Source organism: Homarus americanus, unplaced genomic scaffold (genome assembly GCF_018991925.1).
Source record: "Homarus americanus isolate GMGI-L3 unplaced genomic scaffold, GMGI_Hamer_2.0 scaffold33468, whole genome shotgun sequence".
Classification (NCBI taxonomy): Eukaryota; Metazoa; Arthropoda; class Malacostraca; order Decapoda; family Nephropidae; genus Homarus; species Homarus americanus.
The window spans coordinates 1563795-1589108 of NW_024714177.1; the positions used below are offsets into that span (position 1 = coordinate 1563795).

The 25314-nt window shown below is 43.2% G+C and overlaps 1 protein-coding gene across 14 annotated transcripts in view; it reads right to left on the reverse strand.

Moving 5' to 3' along the window:
* Window positions 1–7304: 7304 nt before the first annotated feature.
* Window positions 7305–25314, reverse strand: part of LOC121876480 (NAD(+) hydrolase sarm1-like) — a 218971-nt gene continuing 200961 nt past the window's right edge. For 13 of the 14 annotated variants that reach the window (XM_042381606.1, XM_042381586.1, XM_042381616.1 and 10 more), the window contains 9 exons: window positions 14497–14748; window positions 12920–14358; window positions 12627–12709; window positions 12433–12453; window positions 11979–12072; window positions 11679–11868; window positions 10380–10501; window positions 9773–10042; window positions 7305–9034 (listed from right to left, as the gene is read on the reverse strand). In XM_042381606.1, coding sequence (XP_042237540.1) covers window positions 9805–10042; window positions 10380–10501; window positions 11679–11868; window positions 11979–12072; window positions 12433–12453; window positions 12627–12709; window positions 12920–14358; window positions 14497–14748 — 2439 coding nt within the window. In that variant the 3' untranslated portion in view covers window positions 7305–9034; window positions 9773–9804. The remainder of the gene's footprint in view (window positions 9035–9772; window positions 10043–10379; window positions 10502–11678; window positions 11869–11978; window positions 12073–12432; window positions 12454–12626; window positions 12710–12919; window positions 14359–14496; window positions 14749–25314) is intronic. The other variant, XM_042381595.1, reaches the window with a different exon arrangement.

The window sequence follows — 25314 nt, forward strand, 5'->3', positions numbered from 1 at the left end:
GTTGGAGCTAATAGTACGCCAATAAACTATATACCTCATATAGTATTGTATTCATCCGCAGAGTGCAAACAACACTCTACTTCATTACTATACTTTCTTTTAACGGGTAGGTTTTCTTCTTGATTGTTGTAACAGATATGTATGTTTGTATACTCACCTGTAGGATTTAAAAGATTTTTGTTAATTTTAGTGTTTCTGTTGTATGGTTAAATTGAAATAAAGATTAATAACTCAATGGTTGTTTTTCAATGTACTTACTCATATTATATTTTATGCTTTTGCATTTAATTCCATATGACATTGGAATATTACAGCAGTACTAATTTCATGTATATGTCTCTTTAACAATGTTTGACACTTAAAATGAGGCCAATATTGCTGTTCTAACTATGAATGCCTGTAAATATATTTTCATAATATTTGCTTTTCACGTTATACACTTCTTTTGTCACAATAAGTTTCAATAATTTACTTATCACCAAACAGTCATTTGACAAATCTGCCGACGTTCGGCCGATTCGCCCCGTCACGGTGTGCCCTTGACGTCATGGAAAGGTAATATTCCCATTGGCTAAAACTTAACCATAACAAGCAGCTTGTGATTGGTCAGGGAGTGTGTGCCGCCTGTATATATAAGGCCTGGTATACGGAAGTGAACACAACAGAACTCTGGTGTACGTCGACGCTATAATTTCTGGTGTTGGTAATGTATGTGGTGGTGCTATATTGTTAAGTTATCTTTTGTTCGAGTATCGTCAAATGTATTGGTTACAACCTATTTGATTGTGAATACGAAGCTCTAATTTAAAATTTTATTTAGAGAAAAATGGGGAATTTTATTGATCTTTGAATATGAACAAAACTAAACCTTTTTAATTGACTTGTTACACCGGGCTAAGACTACGTTTATCTTGACTTTTATTTCATTTCCAGAACCCATTCGTGAACCGAACGTGAGACCAAGCAAGCTGCTAACTGATCTATAACCCATCGACGAACAATTTGGAGATTCTACTACAGTGTCTTGATTTTTAACTATTGCTGGAGTTCACCATCGCAAGAATTCATTCTCTACCGCGGTTGGTGGGAAGTGCATATTTGCCACGGCTAAAACGTGGGATTCTTGTTTCCTAGTAGGCGAGTGTTTAACTTAAAGGCATTTCTCTTTCAAAACGCTGGTTATCCAGCAACTCGTACACCCCCCCCCCCACGGGCCTCGTTTGTGGGTCACAACCCAGGTCGGCTACTCCCCTCGAGGAATTATCTTGTATTATATTCTGTACAAGTAAAGTCAAATGTGTACGAATTACGTACATATTGAATATAGATGTAACCACTAAAAAGTTAATCATTATTTTATATTGTATGCCATTTATATTTTGTGGAAAAATATAAATTTAAATTTTACTGAATCAAAACCTTGAGTACAATAAAAATTGGAGTAAATTTGCAATTTGACAAAGTTATTCCTCAATTATTATGTTAATTAAATACTTAATGGTATTAAGTGCTTCTACCCACTAATAAATACTGATCTATATATCATTAAACATGTCTTTGTAGTGGATTTCTCCCTTACAAACTGTTTGTCGCTGAGTAGCCGACCCCACAAATTCCCTTGTGTATGCCTCGTGGTCTGGGTAAACCAGCGCCGCCCACGGAGCGGGGGTTAACTATCTACCTCCGCTATAAAAGACCTGACCTCGTGGTGATCTCTCTTTTTACCTACACCAGCCAGCAACACCACCTCCTCCACCGCCTGCCTGGCGGTCCTCGCTCCCACCGGCGAGCATGGGGACCCACAAGCTGTCCTCCTCTGAGCACCCGCCCCAACCAGCTCTCTCTACATCACGCTTGTAACCATGCTGCCTTCCCAGCACCAAGCTCCATTGTACATCCAATACAACATGTATACATGAGAGCACATTGTGAGTTTTCTTTCTCCAACCCATCCTGAGTGTGAACCCAAACATCCCATACCCCACAAATGGTGACCCCGGGTGTGACCACTCACAGGATGGAGGAGAAATAACAAACTACCATACCACCCCACAACTTTTTCACACCATTACCAATGGTGAAATTAATGTGCGCCTTTTTTACATTTCTATTTGTTCAATATACAGGGATACACATTCTCGTATCAATAGTTTGACTTTAACCGGTTAAAACTACTCTTGGTAATGTCTGAGAACACCACTCCCACCAGAAATAGTAAAATACCAAACAATGTATTTGAGAACCTAACCTATAAATAAAAATATGAAATTCCATCTTTGTCATAATTTTTAATAGACCCCGATAGTACTAGATATTAACCAGATTTTTTTTTTCCGGTTTAACACGACCGTTGTTCAGTCGAAATTAGTGTAGTGCAGTGAATTTTAGCATTTCAAGTTTTGGAACCTATAATTTACACAACTTTTTGCGAATGCGATTTGTGAGCTGGGAAACCTGCCAGTATTATGACCACATCAAGTGTGAATTAAAGACCAGGGGCCGCATACTCGAAACGCCACCTCGGTTACGTAAAGTAACGGATATGGTACAGTAACTTGGACTCCTTACGGGTTTCTCACTCAAAATTAAGCAGTCCATAACACTTGCGGTGTTACGTGAGGGGGGTGGCCGCAAAATTAGTGAAATGTACCTTATCCTAACGTAACCTTTTACTTGACTTAACCTAACCGGTAATTTTTCAGGACTAACCCTTGACCAAAAACGAATATATAAACACCGGATTTTCACTTTTTTTTATAGTGGACACTGTTTTTGCAAATGTGTTAACAAATGTTTTTTTTTTTTAAATTAACGAAATTTAAAATTTTTCCTACGTGAATGGCGGGGAACGTCGAGGAAGTGACTAACAAATTTCTTGACCGTCTAAAAGCGCAGCAGAGCACGGCCTCATTACCGATGGGAAGACAAATTACCAGGCAAATAATTATCTACAAAACGAGACCTTTGCACCAAAGATTACCATATCAGAACTCGCTGGTGAAAAAAGTAAAATTAACGGTAATACAAATAACTCGTTTGCAGGTTAGTCCTATATATTAACCACCTAACCTAAATTTAAAATGTATAATAGTGACATATGAGCACATGCATAATTGGGACAAAGGCGTTATTTGTCCTCACGTTTTCGTTGGACATTAAAAAGCATGAATTTTAGGTATGACTATTGTAATATCTTGGCGAAATATAAATATGCACATACAAAAACCCTACAATCATATAATATTACAACATAACATGGGAACACTAATTGAGCAAAAAATATCCTCCAATTTGGTGTAAAATTTATACATCCACCCTGGTATTTCACAGCTATTAATGAATTAATAGAGGGAGTTTGTATAACGTTTCTGGATTGTTTTCAATAAATTTAAGTTAGAAAATAGTCTCTGCATTGGATGTTGGAAGAGACAATACCTGCAAAACAAAGGTCCTTAAATTGGGAAACACCATCCTTAAGTTCCCCTAGTTTTGTATAAACGTCCACTGCTGTCCTTAATCTCGGGTGATACGGTAGTAGCGTCCGAGTCTCCGGATCGTGTAGTGGCTACTCTCCCCTACAACTTCCAACTGGCTCCGCCGCACTCCGACCAGCCAATCGGCGTGCAGCCAGCTACGCCGAGAGACTAGGTCTATGCAGAGGACGTAGGGGTACGATCGCCGACCTAGTCTCGACCATCAACCTCCAGTTCAGGATCAGAGCGTTTCACACCTTACGCTGGAGCCGCTGTGATTGGTCACCTCGCTACGCGCACCCCAGATCCTGATCCTGGTAAATTGTATAAATACGGCAACGCCTGCCCAGGGAGGACATCCTACACTCAACTACTGGACCAGCAACATCTCTCTCAGCTCCTCACCTAGTCACTCCTAAGCACTGCGCTGTACAACAATATATATACAGGAAGCGCATCGTGAGTTTCTATCCAACCTCATTCCTGAGTGAAGGTATCTACATGTACGTACGTTTGTGTGCCCATACAAAGAGATAATAGACAACTAAAGAGAATTGACAACTGGCCACATACAGTACACTACATTGGTGACCCCCGGAGCCGTGAACACCACACTCCATTCTGCTGCCTTACTACTTGAGCTGAGAAGATCGTCCTGCCTGCTGCCAGCCTAGGCCAACCGCCTCCCTGCACCACCCACTACTCCACAACGACACCATCTCACGATCGTAAGGTTTATAACGCATTAGTCTGTTCTCCCCCACTGGCGTTGTGAGTGACCCACATCACAGCTGGAGAGCAACTATTGTGCGATATTCCAAACGTGGTTTGAGCTCTTTTGCCTATTCTCCTATTTTTCTTTTGTTTTTTTAGTTCTGGCCGAAGGACCTGCACCCTAAAAAAGTGTATTCGTCCCGAAGTCCCCCCCGCAAGTGTTCACCTCCCTCCCAGGAGATTGTGAAGACGGAAGGGGGTCGGAACAAGCACCCATCCCTCATCCTTCCCTAACAGGTGCGATATACTCCCGCAAGAATGGACGGACGGATCTCTCTACCAACCTTCAACCACAACGTAGAGGACTGGTTAGTTCATGTCGAAGCAGCTCTCATCGGCTCTACAGCTACAGACGAGCAGAAGTACGGCGCCCTGCTCTGCTCCTTGCCCACTGAAGTCGCCACACAAGTCTCACAGATCATCTCCAACCCTCCAGAGAACAACAAATTCGCCACTCTGCGGGATGCCTTAAGAACGCATTACCAACGGACCCGCTCCAATATCCTGCAGAACCTATCTTCCATCTCCCTGGGAAACTCAACTCCAGGACATCTCTGGGAAGAGATGTGCAGGGTGAACTCCCGGTACACAGACAGACTTCCTGACTCTATCCTGCGCCAGCTTCACGCACAAAAGCTACCCACGATGTTCCTTAAGCTACGAAATCAAATATAAGATCATACAAGAGTTGGAGAAAGGAACAAGACGGGTTGATCTCGCGCGCCAGCGTGGTGTTAACGAATCGACTATCGGGACAATTAAGAAGGATGCAGCCAAGATAAAGGAGCACATGAACATCACAAAGTCTACAGGTGTTTCTCAAGACAGAAAAATTACTTGCGAGCTACTTGGTGCATCGGGCGCGACGGAACTTGGCGGTGGACGTGCGCTCGGTTGAGGAGTACCCACGTGAACTGTATGCTGCAGTGTCACGAAAGATGGGAATTACAGAGCCCAAACCCTTTAATGCTTCCTCTGGGTGGTTACGGAGGTTTAAGAAGAGAAACAAGATCGCCAATATCAACATTGGTGGCGAAGAAGCTAGTGCTGACCGTGTTGCGGCTAGGGAATTTCCTCCGTTTTTACGCGAGATTGTGGAGGAAGGACGGTACGCCGACGACCGGGTGTTTAACGTGGACAAATCTGGTCTTTTTTGGAAAAAGCTACCTTCCAAGACCTTCGTCGTGAAGAATGCCAGCAAGTGTTGGGGCCGGAAGTTGCAGAAGGAGCGCATCGCCGTCCTGTTTACCACCGATGCCTCCGGTACCTGTAAGCTCAAGTTATCGGCGATCCACACGGCACGCAAGCCGCACGCCTACGAGAGCATGGACGTGACCGGGCTAAATGTCCACTGGCCGACCGCACGTAAGGCGTGGATGTTCTCTACGCTGTCCCTCTCCTGGTTTGATGACTGTTTCGTTCCCGATGTGAAGAAATTCTGTGAGCAACAGAATGTGCCATTCAAGATTTTATTGCTGCTGAACAACGCACCAGGACACTCGCCCCTGCCGTTAGATCGTCACCCCAACGTAAAAGTGGTCTTCCTTCCTCCCGACACTACGTCTATAATACAACCCGTGGATCAAGAATTGATCTGCAATGTAAAAGCTGCATTCTCCGCTAAAAAATTCAACCTACTGAACTACTACGCCAACGCCAAGGAAGAGTTGCGTAACCCGAGTGACACCAACAACGATGGCGAGAGCGAAGACGACGAGGATCAACGGTTGGCAGAGCAAGAAGTACTTTTAAAACAATTCTGGAGAACATTCAACATCAAGAAAGCTGTGGACTTCTTGGTGGAGGCATGGGATCGGCTGTCTGTAGCCACCGTTCGTCACGCACGGAGACGTGTTGCAAGGTATTCCGGGTGTTAGGCAGAGTAAATCTGTGACTGGTGAGGTTCAGACTGTTGCAGTAGCAGTGGACCTTGCCAGAGAAGCTGCGCAGAGTGTTACGGCTGCAGGCTTCTCCGAGACCGCCGACGACGACGTCCTGGAGGTGACGAGGGCTCCTGATGTGACTACCGGATGACGTGGTAGACGACGACGACGTCGGTGAAGAGGCAGGTGGTGCGTCATCCCAAGAAGAATGCCGCTTATCCCATAGTAATGTTAGGGGTGCCGTCGAGTGTATCGAGAAAGTCGAGCTCCTCCTTTCCGACGACCCCGACGCAAACGGGTGTGAAATCTTCGCTACCCGGCTGTTGCAGACTATGGAGCCCTACATCGAGGTTTATCAAGACGACACTGACACCGGCCGTCGGCAAAGCATAACGGAGTTCTTCGCCCGCAACCCACCACGGCCAGCCCAAGCCAGTGATAATGACAGAGGCAGAGACAGTGATGATGACTTTGAGGGATTTGTCAGGGAGGCACTAGTAAGTGTGGATGACACCGATGAAGACTCACCCGAGGGCCAGTAGCCTGCCCTCTGCCTCGGAACCAGCCTCCATTCCCCTGCGCCGACCCGTCTCTTCTACTAACGTAAGTGTTAACCCCGACCTTGTTTTTTTCTAACCTAACCTTCAGTTTATTGACTGTTCCCTTCTATATTATGTGTGGGTGAATACCATCATAAAGTCGAGATGTTATTTTTAGTAAAACGTACGTATTGTGTCGGAAAAAGTGGAGTTTGGGGGGTCGGCCCGGTCTCTATTTCAATTAATCCCGTATGTTATGTCGTTCACTTTACGCGGGCCGCCGTGGGTTGAATTAACCGCGTAAAGTGAGGGTTCGCTGAATGTGATATAATAAAAAAAAGACCATAAATAAATACAAAAAATAAAAGATATTAATAGTGAGAAACAATATATGTACCTATGTTGTGTTGTCAAAGTAAGAGAAACAATTGAAACCCTGCAATTGTGTGTAAATGAGGCAGAAAGTCAGAACTTGGTCACAATTTTTGTGATGCCACATCGCAGCGGGGTCTACCGTCGGACGCGTCGTGCTTCCGACGTCTTCCCGAGCGGTGGTCGACCCCGTTTGATGGCTGCCTGCTGTCGTACTTGAACGACAGTCAAATGTTCATACAACTTGGATAATAATACACCCATTACATTACTTAAATAGTATTTATTTAAGCTCCAGGGACTGCGTGTAAAAATAATAAATCTCAAACTTACACGTTAGTTGCCAACTTCTATTTACAATGACAGACGGGCGTAATCGCCGGCTCGGAAATGACGAATAAAAGGATTTGCTATAAACAAATTTTTATATCACTGAAAACAAACCTAAAATTAACACCATGACTAAGACATTTACAGTGGATAAACAAACATTTGTTTCTGTAAATGAAGAGACTATTCTTTGGAACTCTTCAAAATGGAATATAAATCTCAATATAATTTTCACTAAAAGGTTTAAAATATCTATTGGACAAAATGACTAAAGAACTGTAGAGTCCAATACACTGGCATCATAACCAATGCTATACAGATATCTATGTTACAATATTGTACGTCGTGAGAGCCCCGAATGCGGATTTCGGGGAATGCGGTTTCCGCTCTTGGACGAGTCCGTTTTCATTTGGGGATTACACATTTTCATTCATAAACTTTTCAAATACACCGTCAATAAATACTGTACTCGTATTCTTTAACTTTTTAGACCGATTCATTCCAAACATTATCAATTTTATATACGGCAAATTACCGTTACGTACTACGCGGACCACAGATTTGGCGAGTTATATTACGGTACGTGCTAAATTATAGGAGACGAACTATGAGTGCAACAACGAGGGTAGGACAACTACTGGAAAAGTAAATGCTTTTACGTTGTATTATTCGGTGTCGACGACTTGCATATTTGTCGTTGGCTGCTATTTAAAAATAAATATGGCAGGATTAATTTTTGTAGGGATCTAGATTGCAAGTCACAGAATTCATACAATTAGTACTTTGTTTCTTTATCACCAACATCCATGTCAGTCACAATGTTGTCTGATTTTTGCATTACAGTAGTTGGGATCACATAATGGCTAATGACCTGAACTTAACCTGAACCAAGTGGGTGACCTCAATTGTAAGTTCTCAGGCCCTAATGGTCCCAACACCTGACACAGAGTATCTTTTAACTCCCTGCACTGGTTACGCGAGCGTTCTTTCGCGGCGCGGGGTCTGCCGACGCCGACCCCGCGAGCGTGGCACTTTGTCCGCGAACGCTCACTTCTTCATTAAGCCTCTAACGCGTGTCATACACTTATTAACAAATGAGGATTTTCGACCGATGTCGTCTGCAGAAGTAACGGACGAACGCCTCGAAGACGCGATGGAGGACCTGGAGGAATCTTCGGGAGGATGCATTTCCTTACTGCCTCCGACGTCCTCTTCTGTGGATGACGGCCGGCCGGATTCTTCCTCGGTTCCACACTCCTCTTCTACTATTGGACTATTATCACAAGGAATGCTACTCAACCTCCGCCGAAAAGTTCGAGGCTCTGCACCTTGCTGCTGCTGCTGCTGCTGCTGCTGCTGTTGTTGTTGCTGCTGTCCTGATTGATGCTGATGTTGCTGCTGCAGATATTGTTCACAGGAGGACACCACATCAGTAGCAGTTTCTGGGTCAGATGCAACAGCATTATTAGTATCCAAGCCCGTGTCTAGACTAAGAGAGCGCGAAGGAGGAAGCGTGCGGCGATGCGGACGTGGCAGTAGAGGCGAAACTGCTCCCATTCCCCGACCGGCTGCACCCCTCACCGGGAGACGCGGTACGGGGCTGGCTGCTCTACCGCCCCACCTCATAGGTGAAACAGATCTTGGGCTACTTGTGGCTAATAATCTGTAAATGATCATCCTTCATTAGTAATCAGAGTTGTTGTAAAGCTGTTTGGATAATATACTTCAATTCTGTGTTTTTCTTAAAGATTGGGGAAGTGACACTTTTATCTTTCTTCCTTGCATATTATAACCTATGAAAATTTTTTCTGAATTTTTCAGTGCCTTAAAGATTATACAATTAACTAAAAGAAACAACGACAACACATTATCTTGCACGTTAGCCTAAAACGTCAGATTGCGTCCACTCGCAATATTATCTCGAAAATTAACTTCTCCGCCCGTCGGGATGATGTAATTCCCGACGAGATGGCGTCGGTTCCGCGACGTTATTTTTCTTCGCAGTAATGCATTTAAACTCCCGTGTCCAAATTTATCCTTCGACCTGTCTCGAGACATACTGTTTTCTGATAGAACTTTAAGGATAGCTTTAAAATCTTCCCTAAATATTTCTACACCTGATCACATTCACAGATATAACAGAACTTGAACCATTGAAAATGTGTTGGTTGACAATTGTCTGTAAAAGTTGATACTCAATGGCAAAATATTAAGACTCCTGCAAACACATAATAGCAGAAAAGTACTGTAGATGGAACTTGTCAAGGAAAATACTATGGCTAAGGGAAAGAATCATCAATGGAAGGGGATTTCTCTTAACGTCGCCCATTACATTTTTCGGGATGTCCACAGCCAAATGATCTCCGGTCTAAAATATACAAATTCGTGTACCCTTCCTCACCGTCTATGTTTAACCAATGCAGGGTCGCCCCGTCAGTCTTTGGGGTCCTTGTCCGAACACGACGAACCCTTCCCGCTCTCCGTACTGGTCGTGCGTTGATAGAGTGGCGGTGCTCTGGGCAAAGTCGACGGCGTGCCCGGAGTAGCCATACCGCCCTCCACGCTTCTGCTGACGTAGCGGCTGAGCGGACCGTCCCCGCGCACGTTGCATTCTCCGCGCATAAACCTCTCCATTTTGTCTACGCAGGCATCTTGATAGTCGTGGATCCATCTGTAATAGAAAGATGACGTTAGCTACCGACTCGTGCTCGGAGACCGAAAGAAAATGACGAGAAATTGCACGAGTAAAAATATACGAGAGATGGCCGTCCAAACCAGAGACAAGAATATATGTGTGTGTGTGGGGTATATCCATTTGTTGTCTTAAACACTGTCCCGTTACAGTATTTCCTACACTCGTCTAATATCCCACAAACTCCCCGCTCTTCTCTAGTTTCTACGTGTGTCGCTCGTTCCGCCCTCCGCAGAAGTACGAGACGAGTAAAAATACGTTGGTGTATATTTTTATTGTAAAAATGTGTAACACACAATGTGGTCTGCACACGTACCTGACTCCGTTAAAATAGCAAACCGCTCGCATGTCTTCCGGTAATTCTTCGGGATCTGGCCACTGGAAGTTATCGATGATGGGGATGATTTTGCAACCAGACTGCAGTGCAGCGACAATTTCCTTCAAGAGAAAAAACAACTATTAATATCTTTATTAAAAGAAAAAAACAATTTTTTACACCTGCGGGAATATTCCAACGGGCCGTGCCGAACGCCCGAGAGTGCCGTAGCTCGACGAAACTCTCTCGGTGCATCTCCGGTTACGAGATAAACTGCCGTACGATCGAAGACGAGACTCGCGTCGCGGTTTTGTCCGAACATTAAATATAACTCGCGAACCATTACGACAACGCTACCGCAAGGCGGAGCTCGCCAAAAGTTTTAGCCCTAGGGCACGCGTTTTCGCCAAATTTCGCGACGCGACTCTCGTCTTTCGTCGTAAACCGTAAGCGTTTTAACGACCTTATCGGTATAAATCTCTAAACCGTAATGAATTACCAGATATGACTATTAAAAACATACAACCGCAGTGCTGAATATGTAAGGCAGCGTCAAGAGAGAGAAAGCACCAATACTTGACTGTACAGTACAGTACTATAAGAGCTACCCGTTTCTTTGTGTTAAAAGTATAAGTTATTGAAATGTACAATATTCATTACGATATTTCTTTTTATAATTTAATTTTTTCAAACATACTACTCGTGTTCTTAAACATGTCTGATATTTTTTTGAGAATACTAAATTATTATTATATTTTAGGACGTGCAATAAACGCAAACCGAATAGAGTCTGATCGTCTGTTCTTTGCAATGATCAGACTTTTAGGTTCCCGTTTATTGCACGTCCTAGAATATGACTGTACTGTATATGGTTACTGAATTATATGTGACAATTATGGATTTATTATATTTTTTTAAGGTGTATAACCATTTTTAAATGTTTCCTGATATTCTAGAAACAAAAGTAACAGCTAACTGGTAACTGTCTACAAGTAGCAGCCATAAAAGAAGTAGTGTTACAGAAATTTGATGTAACTTCAGTTGTCAGTTTGAAAAAATGCTCAGAGTAGATTAACCCATTGACTATGACAGTTCAAGCCTTTAATAACAATGTTTAAAGATGATGAATTAACCCTTTAAGGATGAGTTATCATCTTAAATACTATAATTAAAACCATCATCCTCAAAGGCTTAATGAGACAACAAACTTTAACTAATGATATACTATTATGATTATTCTTTTCATCTTATGTTGCTTAAGGGGAAAAAATATACAACAAATGCATTTTCAATACATACCCTGTGAACCCAATCTTTGCACTCCGTGTCGCCGATGCATCTGTCGAGGGCATTTGGCGTTAGGACCAACAGGAAGTTCTTGGCTTGCCGAATCGAATTTAGTAAATTGTTATCGAATTTCCCAGCTTCTAATCGTTCCACGTCAATGAATACGCTGAATTCTTTGAGCTGCATGTGAACCTTTAGTAAACTGCAAGAGAAAGAATATTTCCATTACCATTGGGTGATAAACTGCATTCCGCTCTATTGGACGGACCGAATTCAAAATCGACACGTGCATTTTTAAATCCGCGCGCTTACCTCGCTAACTGTGAGCCGTTGGAACGTCTGTAGCTGATGAAAACATCTAGGGTCTTATCTAGGGAATTAGCATCTTGGAGTTGGCCGCTTTCATCTGTAAAAGAAGCAATAATCGTTAGATTTTCCTTCGTAAAGTTTCCATTGGGCTCTACTAATATTAAAAGCATTCGTGAATTAACATTTTATATTCCTATTAATATTTTATGTGGACGCTCTTCCGTTTAAATATTTCACCCGAATCAAAATGTCACGAATGTGCAATTATGAGGAGTACTGCACATTATTTCCTATTCGCAATAAAAACTTACGGTACAACTAGTTAATTACGCGACTGTTAACGTAATTGCCCCTAAAAATTGGGTCCTACTCAGATCATTACCTAGTTAATAAAAAACACACTATATTATCATATATACCTGTATACAATAATTGTTTGATAAGACTTGTTACTTACAGCAATTTAGCTTTTCACATCCTAAGATGGTTGCATGAAATTAAAAAAACAAAATACTAAAGACATATTACAAACTATGTAACTACAAATCACTTTTCATTATGACAAAAAATTGTCTTACAAGATGTGAAAAATACTTCATAGCCTTTATAAAACTGCAACATTAGTTGGCAAATACCGTAACTAAAACTTACTCAATATTATGTCTCTAATTCTTTGCCGATGAATTGAATTGTTGATGCCACACTCCGTTACTAGCTGCTCTTCGGTGAGATATCTGTCGAGAAAATTAAACATTGCATTCAACCTCGAGCATTTAATTACAGTATCGGTTTTTGTATAATGCATTTCTCACGAAATGCAAGAATACTGTACAGTATTATCAAAGCCCTATTCGAATGTTCCAATACATAGAGTTTTTATGCAGTTTCACATATAATACAAATAACAACCGTTATATCATTAAAGAAAATATCTGTACACTCGCCTGAGACAATCTCGAGTGACTCCGGCTCGCAGCATGCGGTAGGTGTACTCGGCAAATTCTTTGTCTATTTCTACCATAAATTCGTTGAGCCTGGTGGAATCGCAGGAAGAAAAATCGGCGAGGTGTTTCAGTTTTCTTAGTTCTCTTAGAAATCTTTGCCTGAGAATGCCATTTTTTACGCCTATGTCCTCGCGAAGGTTTTCCTCCGTCATCTGCAGGAGGAGATCTCCGTCCACTCTAGAATTTACGAAGTCGTCGCCGTGTTGTGAAAATCCAATTTGCTTCACCCATTCCTTTACGTCTTCGGGTGTCCACAGCGGTACCTGTTGGCTCAGTTTGTGTGGGACCTCCTCTCCGATGAGACGCAGCGCCTGTACCGCGTACTTGCTGGCAATGGCGTTGGGAGAGCTCGCGACCTCTTTCAGAGGTTCGACGGCGCCGATATCCCTGAAGAGCTCGATATTTCCTTGTCGTTTCTTGATGCCGGCTTCCATGCAGAAGTGGAAAGCTGCCAAATTTCGGGCTTCTTCTCTTTTACTTCTCAGGACGGGTAGAAGTCTCTGTAACCAATTCTGACTCTGTCCGTGACGGTGTGCCACCGTAGAATTGGCAAATTGATCCGGAATCTGGTTCATGACGAAGGGTTCTACGAGATTCAGAGTTCCGGACTGTAGTACGGCCGCTTCTAATTCTTTGTTGGCGACGAGAGTGGCAATGGCCAGACAGGCGTAATATTTGATGTTGTCGTCGGAGTGAAAGGCGAGAGGGAAGAGCCACATTGGAACTTTACGTTGGATCATCGCTTGCTGGTTGTCCGACCCGCCGTATAAGGACAGGTTTGCCAGAGCTCCGGCGCAGTGTCTCAACGTCTCGACGTCGGATTTTCTACATTCCGACAGCACGGCGTCCAGACCGCCTAACTGTATGATATCCGAGCACGTTCCTTCGCTGTGCTTAAACAGATGTTCTAGTATGCCCGTTCCAACGCGAGATTTATCTATGGAAGTGCCATTCTTTGTGCAGTCGCATGCAACATTTACTACATTTTCTAGACCTTTCTCGACCACGTAGCCCCGGTTTTCTGTCGTGAGGCACTGTTCCAACACTTTAGCACTCGTAAACTTCAAATCCGAGTCGTCGGATCGACAGTTATCCAGGAGGAGGTCCATGCCGCCGTTGTTTCTCAGAACGTTACACAGGGAAAAGCCCAACTCGTGTCCGTAGATGGGCACCGACCAGGCTTTTCTCATCATGTCGTCGATATTTTCGAGGAGAGACGGAGCGTCGTTGATGCATTCGTTGACGGTCAGAGATTTCAGCTGCTCGACGAAGGAGGACATCACGCCGGAATAGCGCATGATGGCATTCTGAATGTCTACCGGTTGCGATGCGGCACTCAGATTGTCTAGGTCGTCGAAGCCGGTGATGTGCACGTTGCTCTGCGAAAAAACGGGGAAAAAAAAGAAAATTTAAATTTGAGGAATAATGTTAGGTGGGGAAATTTAAAATTAACCAACGCAAGATAATTAACACAGTATTACCTATTTTGTGTTATGAAAGAATAGTGTATTTCTTACCTGTGAAGCAGTCATGGAGGAAGACTGCTTGGTACACACGCCTTTGGTCTTTATGGTGAGGCCCGACGTGGCTGCCTGCCGGGACGACTCCTGGTTGATGGTGCCTGCGGGAGTTTTTGTCTGGCGCTGTTGCTGTTCGCTGACGGCTGACCTGTGGGCAGAGAAACCCTCGCCTGCCACTCTCATGGTAGCGCCCTTCACCTGAGATTCCTCGCGGTGATCCACCTCGCCGGCGCGCAGCTGCCGCGCCTCCTGCAAAATGACACCTCAAGTTAACGGTCGTCCGACCTCCACGAGACTTAGCTCGTTAACCGATACGGGGTATTAATATTTATTTAATGGTGTGGAAAAGTTGACAAAATGTCTAAATCAATTTAACAGTCTCATCTTACTTTGTCTTAGAGTAACATGTGATTATGAAAGTTGTGATAAACAACGAATTTAAAACTAAAGAAGAAAAAGTACATAACAGAACACAGTACAGGTCGATGTGGTTCATGTATTGTAAGCAGTGTAAGGTTGCTAGTTTTGAAACTCTTGGTAGTCAGTCAACCACAGATATTGGTACAGGTGTATACCATTATGTACTGTGTGTGGATTACCTAAATAAAAAGTGTTGTTCAAAATTTTGGCAGGTTTTTAAATCTAATTTTGTACCGGATAACATGTTAACATTAAAACCAGATTCCTTAGGTCAGTGTGTCATTTATGAAATGTTGAGTTTATCATACAAAATATTCAATACCATATGTACATTATTCCCAACCGAGCCGTCATAAGACACCTAAGTGTAGGCTGCGTCATTCTTCCCACGTACCTCCTTGATAGCCTGAACCTGGTACTTGGTAGAGGAGCAGCAGCAACAGCAGCAACAACAACAGGAGCCCTGAGACACCTGTGTCAATGTTGGACCACTACTATCTTTCCTCTCCGGCACACAATACTGGCGCCCATCACTCACACTCAGTTTAGGTGAGGTGTGTGTGGAGGGATCGCTGTACGCCTTTTGGTTTATGCAACTACGTAACACTGAAGATTTTCTTCCACGTGACCACACACCAAGTTTCCGGCGGACATTGTTACCGAGAGGGCTAGACGGAATGGGAGGGGAATCCCCTGCCAGGAGGGCCTGACCACTACCACCAGGTAAGGAACTCTGGCAGGTGTGAGGTTCACTAGGCGGGAGGGATCCGTCGGGTGAGGTGCCAAGGCAAGTGTGGGATGCCTGACAGGTGTGTGGTGAGGAACCCCGAGTATGGGCAGCACATCCACCGCGTACTCCACACGTCTTGGCCAGACGTTCGCCACACTGACTGTTGGGGCTGAGCAACACCCAGAAGATGTCGAAGTTGATGACGGCCCATGGTAAAGGCGAGGTGACGGTGGAGGCTGCGGCAATGTGACCACCGCGTGTATTTATGACGCTAGAGTGTTTCTTGAGACCCAGCGCCGGCAGCACACCAGCCAGTACACTGTCACTCACACGCCTACGCTTCTGCATCACCTCACTTCCCGCGACCGCCACTCCAACTTGGCTTTATATTACACCTCCCCAACGTCACTATCCACCCTTGTCGATATCAGAGTTTATTACAGTCACACGTGCATAATATAAATCTACTAGTATCACTATAGCATCGCCATGTTCAATCTTCATCATTCACGTGACACCGTCCTCAGATGAAGCCACCAAGGATAAAGCTTCAACTCGATAAGTCATTTTACCACACATGTGTAACCATGGACACACACGCACATCACTGATAAACCAGTTTTAGTTCCTATAACTCTAGAACCTTGAGAGAAAACACCAGCACAAAAAATTATTCTCACAATAAAATGCGGACACAATATTTTCAATTAAATATTTGATACGAGACAAAGTAACAATTACAACAGTGGAAATAATTATAATGCACAATTACTGGCGAGAGCAATCGGAGGCAGCCAATACCGTTGGCGTAAATGTTTACACAGTGACTGGAGTATTTTGCGCGAGATTATAGTACAGCCGCGCGGGTCTGCCAGTGTAGAGGTGCGAGCGGCACTATACGCTGGCCCCAGCCCAGTCTACCACCAACCTGACCCACACCACTCATTAGTATGCTCCACCCACCCCGGATATCCTTCACTCCGCTTCCTCGTTCACCTCCTATCTACCCACTCCGTCCTCTGATCCTCCTCTGTTCAACATTGTAATCCTCACTGCCCCGTTTCTCGTGTTCACTGGTTAACAACTTCACTGCTCAGGCTGGCCATTTCACACGGATTCTGCACCACCAGAGGCTTGACTCGAACACTGCCAGGTATTAGCCCAGACTCCACATCCAATCTACTCTTTCGTCAGCCAAAGAATACACTCGGGTCCCCCCTCCCCACTACCCAATTTACCCTGTTGCTTCACCTGCCAACACTTACACCCCCCAAGTGCCACCTTCCTCTCAGTTTCTATGACGGGTAGCCACAGTGCCACTGTATCAGCCAGCACCTACGCCCACACTGCCCCTGCCGTCCCACGCTTAGATACCAAAACAAATCCTAAATAACCTTTCCTCTTTCTATTATTGCCCTCAAATTTACGTACACCTACTTTATTTTTCTTATTCCTCGTTTGCATTACTGGCTTTGTAATTCTCCCTCATCTGTCAGGTACAGTCTGACACTTCTTACCCCCGTTGGCGTAATCATTCATCGTCCTCACAACACAAAATTTGCCATCGTTTTCTCCACTTCCCCATACCGGAGAGTTATTCGCTTCATGAGACCACAAGGCACATTTAAGTGAATTACCCAAGTGATAGAACACAAAGAAGGCTTCAATTACTCCCTGTAGCCTTCTCACCCTGTTCACCCCCACATTGATGCTTTCAATTGGGGTGATCGGTAGAGGCGCCGTCCGCACTTACCTAACAAATCTGTCCGTTATACAACTATACAACCTTTTAGAGAGCGTACACGGTACACACACCTCTCTCATTAATACACTGCTGATTTTCCTTTCCGGATAACTCATGCCATTAGCACTAAGTAGAAACATCGAGCAAGAAAGTTTACCGAAAACTGAATCACTTCCCAGAACACGAGTTGCGACAAGAACCTAGAGACGCTCTGGTAACTTTATGGTTACCAGATACAAGTGCGCGTTCATTAATTCATTGTTATTGGTTAAACAAATCTTATTTCAAGAAACAAACTTCCGTGGTTTCATTTTTTTTTCACATACCCACTCAAGAGTCATGAATGTCAACGTTTAGTTTGGATATATATTTTTTCTATTCAAAACACTTTTTTTTCTTGCAAACTCACATCACTTATTCACAACGCATCTTGAATAATATTGTTTACTGTTTAAAATAATTGCACTAAGCCGTTCGAAATTTATTAGAACCAATAAAACCTTTCGACCACACATTTCTTTATAGTTCTGATAAAGCCGCGTTTTATTCACAAATATCATAAAGTAGTTTCTATAAATCACTGTATTGAATAAAACTTCAACAACTGTAATGCTAAGTTCACAACTATAAAACACTTCTGTCCATTACAGTATCAATCAGTGGTGCATAAAACGTGCGTAAAACTCGAGGGTCCATCTAGATTTACACGAACTGTAGTAGTAGTAATATCCAAGGAGGGTGGACCTCCAAACGGGGGTTGTTGCAGTCGACACAGTTCCCGGGAGACTGGGCACGCTTCCTACCCCTCCACCGCACCTCCCCTTACCCCGGCCACGACCTCCAGCATACCTCTGGCACTCCACGCACGTACAGTGCTGCTTAACAGTATTTTTCAGTAGTGTTCCAATATAGACTCCCATGATAGCCAAGCGACAACCTAGGTAGCAAATATTAGAGCGTTACTTCTCTAGTGTAAGTCACCGAGAGTAATGCGACCAACTGTGTACACTATGGCTACTTTAACACGTCAAAGAGAGGGTAATAAGTGTATTTCACCTTAGGGAAAGGTATGACCAAGAGATTTCGACATTTCTCTGACTGCTACCCTCTTTCTCGAGTAGTTTTGCAATGCCAGAGAAGAGAAAAAGTAACTTGAGGCTGTCGCAACAAGGAGGTGCCTGGTCGCGACACTGATCCTCTTCGACCTCTACAACTCGGAGGGAAAGTAAACGGGAAATATCGATATAATGACGAACAAGAACCAATAACCTGGCCATGACGTCACCCTGGCTGGTTAACAAGGTGGGGTGCGGGGAGAAAGTTGAGGTAGTGTCCTTGACCTTACGGGAGATGAACTTCCTCTACCATCCACCGTTGACCCTGGCCGCGCACCACCACCACTACCCTTCTGTGTACTCTTGCCCACACCCGTTCGCTACACTCTTTTATTCTGCGGTTCAGCTGATCCTGTTTTAATACGCTTAATTGTATTTACCTATGTCTTATCAGTCTCTATATCTTCTCTCTCTTACCATCCGTCTGTCCGTCTGGTTGTCCCCGAAAGACCGTCTTGTTGTTCCCGTCTTTCTGCCTCTGCCTACCTGTTAGTCTCACGCCCAAGCATTGCAACACTATATACCACGTTTCCTGAAGCCAAGGTCTGTGTTGGGTTGTGGTGCATGAGAGGGTAGGGAAGCAAGCAGGCATGGCAGTACAATGAGTCACCGGGAATACTGGAAGTGAGGGGCAGGTCGTTCCTGAGGCCCGCCGGCACCCGCCTCAACTTCCGCACCGCCTCCCTCAAGGACAAACACACCAACCGTCCATGACAATAACGCAACACACAGGCTTCCCGGGCTACGTATGGTTTGATTGACATCATTGGGCATGATTCCTAAGCTCATTCACATTCATTAAAGCAAAATATCTGATGTACAGTATATATAACACGTGTGAATATTTTTAAAAGTCGGGCAAATGATGCGTTTGGTCAAGTGACTTCCACAAAATTAGACGGAATCCACGAGCGAGATGTTGTCCCGCGCGTTAATATTGGAGCTTTCGTGCGGTGCCAGTGGTGCCATCTGTTGTCCTGACTCACAACACACCGCCCTCACCACCCGCCCTCACCACCCACCCTCACCACCCACTTATTTACAATACCGACATTTGAAGCTATCTTTCCATTCTCATAAAACACGTCTTTCATCCTTGTTACTAAATAATATTTTAGGTACTCGCTAATTTTCACTTGAGCTACAACTACTGCAGGCACCTACTGTACTTTGTTAGTGTAGGCAAATGAACAAGCAGGATCCTTCGGCAATTGTTTTAGAAGTGCAGTAAGGTGTCTGACAGGAACTTATGCAGGTCTGTACAAACTTAAATGGCTGAAGAGCATAAAGTAATTTGTCACCTTCACAAGCGGGAAACCGAATATAAATATCTAATATTAAGATAAGGACAGACTTACTTGCTAATAAGTAACATTTTCACCTGCCTCAATGATTTTACCTAGCAAAAATTATGAATTAGTGGCGTATTACACTAGAATATATTATACGAAAGTGAGCCAAGCTGTCTCCCTATGTTTAAAATCAAAGCACATGGCGAGATTAACGTTCTACGAATCAGACGAGGCTGCACTTCAAACGGGTGGCCGTGGGACGGTTGGTTAAGAGGAGTGGGCGTTTTGGCCAACATCCAGGAATTATACCAAGACCGGCGGACCTGAGGGCAACACGACCGCAGAACTTGCCTCCAGAGCTCGTCCCGGCTCTCTTACTGTCCTCCTTATTGAGGTGAGCGAGTTATCACACACTGCACCTAAAACTCTCAATAAAAGCCTATTACATAATTATATCTGTGGGCTATGTTGTCATTAAGGTCGCTAATCTTAGGGCGAAATAAACAGTGCTAATCTTCATGAGGTCAATTTAAGTGTCCGAGCGTTGAACTAAACACACAGTCGTTAACATCCTCAACACATACACACTGAATAAACCCACATGATTATTGGTTATTTAATTACTCCCACAGGACACAGCCACACTAACGCACCGAAAAAAAACATGGGTCGTTTCAACTCAAAAAATGTTCCACTTGGCTTAGCATGCCGACGTTTTCCTTGAGTCACGGTAGCGAAGACTTATCAACAGGAGGTCGGTAAAGCTCACCTACACATCCCCGAGCAGTTGGACGAGCTTAAGTGTCAACACCGTGTGGGTCCTCCCCATCTTACACTGGAAGGGTGGATGATCCCTCACACCTGCTCTTAATGCTATCACCTGTGTTCGTCAAGTACCTAGGAAATAAACTCGTGAGGAGCATCTAGTCTCAACTGAAATTCTGGGTTAATTTGTTTCCATTTTATTACGATAATATACGCCATGGTAGTGAGAATAAAGCCGTTTTAAAGAACAATGTTTATAATAAGGGATCCACATTCCACAGCTTGTCACTGAACAGTGGTCGCTGCACCCGCCAAACCCTGATCATAATCTGTGCATTGCCTTATTAAACCAGGCATAAATATCAGTGAAGTTGTACGTTATGAAATATATCCACTTTCTATTTCAGTTCAATTATAAGGTTATGTTTCAGGAAATGTTTTATCAAGTATTCAAGAGTAACCATTTTTTAACAGGATAAAAGAAGTTGTTTCTTAAGCGCCTTCACTAATCTGACCGACCCACTTGTTGGTACAGGAGCGACGACTCCGCTTCCTACAAATCGTACGCCCGCCACCACCAATAAGCCGCGCTGGTTCAATTGAGACCAGACGATATATTATGGCAATAGTTGTCAGTCACCCACCTGTTGCTACCCTTCATACCACAACTTTTTAATTTAAATCAAGCGTAAAATTATAAGTACGTCTGGACGGACAACCTACGCCTCAAACAACCTTGTCATATAAATGAAAACTTTGATTTCTCGTTTTACCAAGGAGGAAAAATCCATCTGAGAAAACCCACGTTGTTTTAAAATTTAAGATTGTGCATATAAGTGTCTCTAAAACACGAAACATTTTTATTCAACTTCATGACACTTCCGGGTAAACAATATCACATCAATCACGGTATTTATGGATATTTATGTCTACATTGTTCCAGTAATTGGCGATATTTTTACTCTACGAAAATGGAACAAAGGAACGCAACAGCAGTTTTCAGTTGCTGGGGCTAACGATACACCACACCGGACTTATTATCAAAGAGTATGGTGGAGTGCCCTTGAAGGTGGCAAATATGGGACAAGGACCGTGGGGCAGCTTCCATACACGCCGGGCACCAGTCAGTACACTTATTAAACTTAGGCGTAAACTTAAAGCCATGCCATCATCTAGCCTAGCCGGACCCCCTGACAACCTTGAGTTACATTCATTGGCTGTGGGAACTGAGCGCCGCGACTAGGCTTCTTCTGGACATCTCTGGCCTATATCTCTCCCTGCCCCGTGTGGACTTGGGAAGGAAAGATATGTAAACCGGAGAAGTCTGAAGTACGCTAATATGTCTAAATTCGGGAATGCAATAGATGTGTTGGCTTTTCGTTGATATCTTCGCACACCATCTGACATACATGCATACAAACATATACACACACACATTACATACTATGCTTTAACATGACATCCTCAACGCTTTCACACGCAAACAAACAAACACACTTCCGCGTATCTACACCTGGTCGGCAACATCAACACACATCTCATCCTCTCTTAAAAACAAGCCGCCGCCATCATCTACTACTGAGACGCACCTGCCTAACCCCTTCCCCCAGGAGACCCTAAAACAACGTACATAGCACTTCTCGTGTACACGTATCATCAGGAAGAGATACACACTGGGACGAACATTAAGTTAGTGTGATGGAGCGGAACTGGCGGCCGCCTACACATGCACGCACGCACACACACAACTGCCGCCCACTGGCCAATAACTACTGCTGCTCGGGTAGGGTGGGGGGTGGACGTCAGTAGTGTGTCGTGGCCTCTTTCACCATCATCATCTCTTCTTCGTCCTTCCCACTCTCCCCTTCTCTCTCTTCTTTTCCTCTTCACACTCTCTTACGTCTTTCCGTCCCACGTAGTCAAATAATTCTTTGCGCAGATTTTAATGTTACTTTAAGAGAGATAGAGTGTGGGGGGGGGGGGAGTTATATGCAGACATGATTCATATTTACGCAAATATTCGGGAGAGACATGTCTAGCACAGAAGATTAAATCAGTTTCAGCGCATAAATAATCTCGACGCGTACAAGATATTTTTTCTTTCTAACTGAGTGTTGAAGCACCCACAATGGCCACAGGCTGAGGGCAGGTGATGTAGCACTTTCGAGACCACCGGCTCTTAGTTTTCAGTACCTGAGTTTTGCTGAAATGAAGGTTAATGCCATCCCCAGGGTCTTGTCGACTACACACGCCCGTACTTGACCTTTTTCACCCTTTACTTAACCCGAGTTCATGACGAACGAGAAATTTAGAAGCAAGCGAAGTAACTGTTTACCGTTTCAATAATAATATTACCTTCGATGCTAGCGAAGTAACTTTGTAGAAAAAAGTGCATGACTTCCATGTCTATTAACAATAACGTGTATTTCCTTTTTATAGCTGAATGAGAAAATGTGAAGGTAGTGGAGAATATTGTTATTACTAGTAAAAAAATTCAAAGACATGACACGTTGAGAGCTTCAATGGGAACTTCTATTTGTTTGAGAATCCTTTTTACCAGACCAAAATACACCAAGGTAAGAAGCCTATGTGGGTCAACCTCACTAGCAACAAGGGCGCACGCCACCAAACACCACTTGCCCGTCTACCTCCACACAACCCACTTATTCAGTTAAAAATATCACCGTCACCACAGGGCAGTGGAAACCTACACAAAACAATTACTTTATGTTGCTGATCATCAACAAAAAGACTGCAAATATTGTAGAAACAATATAAAAACCATTATTAGTACCAAGCCTTGCCTAACAAAATTAATAATAACAATAAAATCAATAATTCTATCAATGAAAAAAGGTCACTTTACGATATAAAAAAATTATTAAAAAAAATAATAGAACCCTCTACCTACACCACCTGACCTTGCCCCCCCACCATCCTCTTCCTCACTCCAGCACCGGAACCTCGTCCTCACTGGCTCCACCACCGACTGGACTGGACCCAACGCTAACGTGTACACTCCCACGCCCTGGTTTATAGCCTTCCGTTGTCTCGTTGTTACAGGTGTATCCAAGGGCAAGACATCAACCCCTTTCTTCACTGTGTACCTCCCCAAAATAATTACCAGTATGTTCTAAAGCGGAAGAATGAATGATACGTATTTATTTGATGAATTGACCAACTGTCATAAAAGTTTCGTTTTTTTTCCGGTATACAAAAGTAAATAAAATAGCAACAATAAACTCTACGGGAAGTCACTGTCACTTGGCAACTCGGGGGTACAGTACTGCTATCTGCTAGTCGTCTTCGCCTTTGTGTCAGTTGCCAAATATCCACAACTTGGGTTCAAAAAACTCAAACTTTGTTATTGGATAGTAAAAGTGTTAGTACAGTATATAGTTGGCTGGGACAATACACTAACTGCTGTATCGAGTTACAGTAAAAGGCTTACAAGTACAACAGTATACAATAATAAAGTAATATTCTAAATCATCCCATCTTCACCTAACAGAATATCAAACCACAAGCCAATTGGATTGTTACATAAAATAAAGCTAATTTGTTTATTTTGCATCCCATATTAGAATGCGTGGACATTTTTTTTTAACGCAGATAACTTTTTATGATGTTATCAGGGTAATAATTTTACTCTAAAGTCAACGCCATTTGAGAGGTTTCGCTCAAGGCAACGTAACGTGTTCCCGCCATCAAGAATGTTTACACAACCCGGCAATAGCAGCCATCCCTTTTAATATTATAATAAATATGTCGATATCAGTAAAATAAATATAACAATTATACTCTCTGTTTTAATTCTATTTCTCGATAATGTTTACACAGACGAAAAACATGAGCGGACAAATCCGTGGAAGGAATGCAATCATGAGCTCACGGGACGGCAACAGTTGATAAGGGTGTGGGGTGAATAGAAGCGGCAACTTTGACCAAGGCTTTACAATTTTACACAGTTTTCATTCTTCCACCAGCTATGTTTAGATCGGGATAAACTGATAATAAAAAAAAATTAAACGGATGCACGACTGATTCACTGATGAACATGACTTAACTTTTGGAACGCAATTAAAAAATATATACTGCATAAGGGGATTAATTTTTTTTTTAATATTCGAATATAAAAATAATATTAATTTATTCTCCAAATTTATTCATATGCATACCATTTAAGCCAAGTAATTGTGATATGATAAAAATATATATGTATGCCCGTTCGCGAATAATTGCATGGCCTTCGTGTGGACTAAGACAAGATGGAAAGCCTAGGATTAGTCTGTCACCCCCATCAAGGTCTAGCGTTACAAAGCTCGGCTCCTCAAGTGCACGCCTACACATGACAAGAGGTCAATGTTTATGGTGGCCAAAGGAATACATTATTCCCATCGGCCTTTAATAGTTAAAGTGTCAAGGAGAATTTTGAGTCATTTTACCTTAACCCAGGTGTTAAATTAAGATGGGTAAATGACAGGGCCTTAAAGACAGTTTTAATGGTCTCTAGACAGTATAATGTGAACCTTAATAAATAACATCTGCTAATTAGTCTTAAATAATACCGTTACGATTGTCATCTTTACGATGTGTTAGCTTGTTTAACTATCACATAATTAAGTGCACGACGGACAAATTATTGTACTATATTATTTTTCAAGTTTGCTAAAGCAGGCACATGTAATATAGCAGTCTAAATTTACCGTTTCCCACATTTATAAGAGTAGCAAAATATCCACTGGTCGA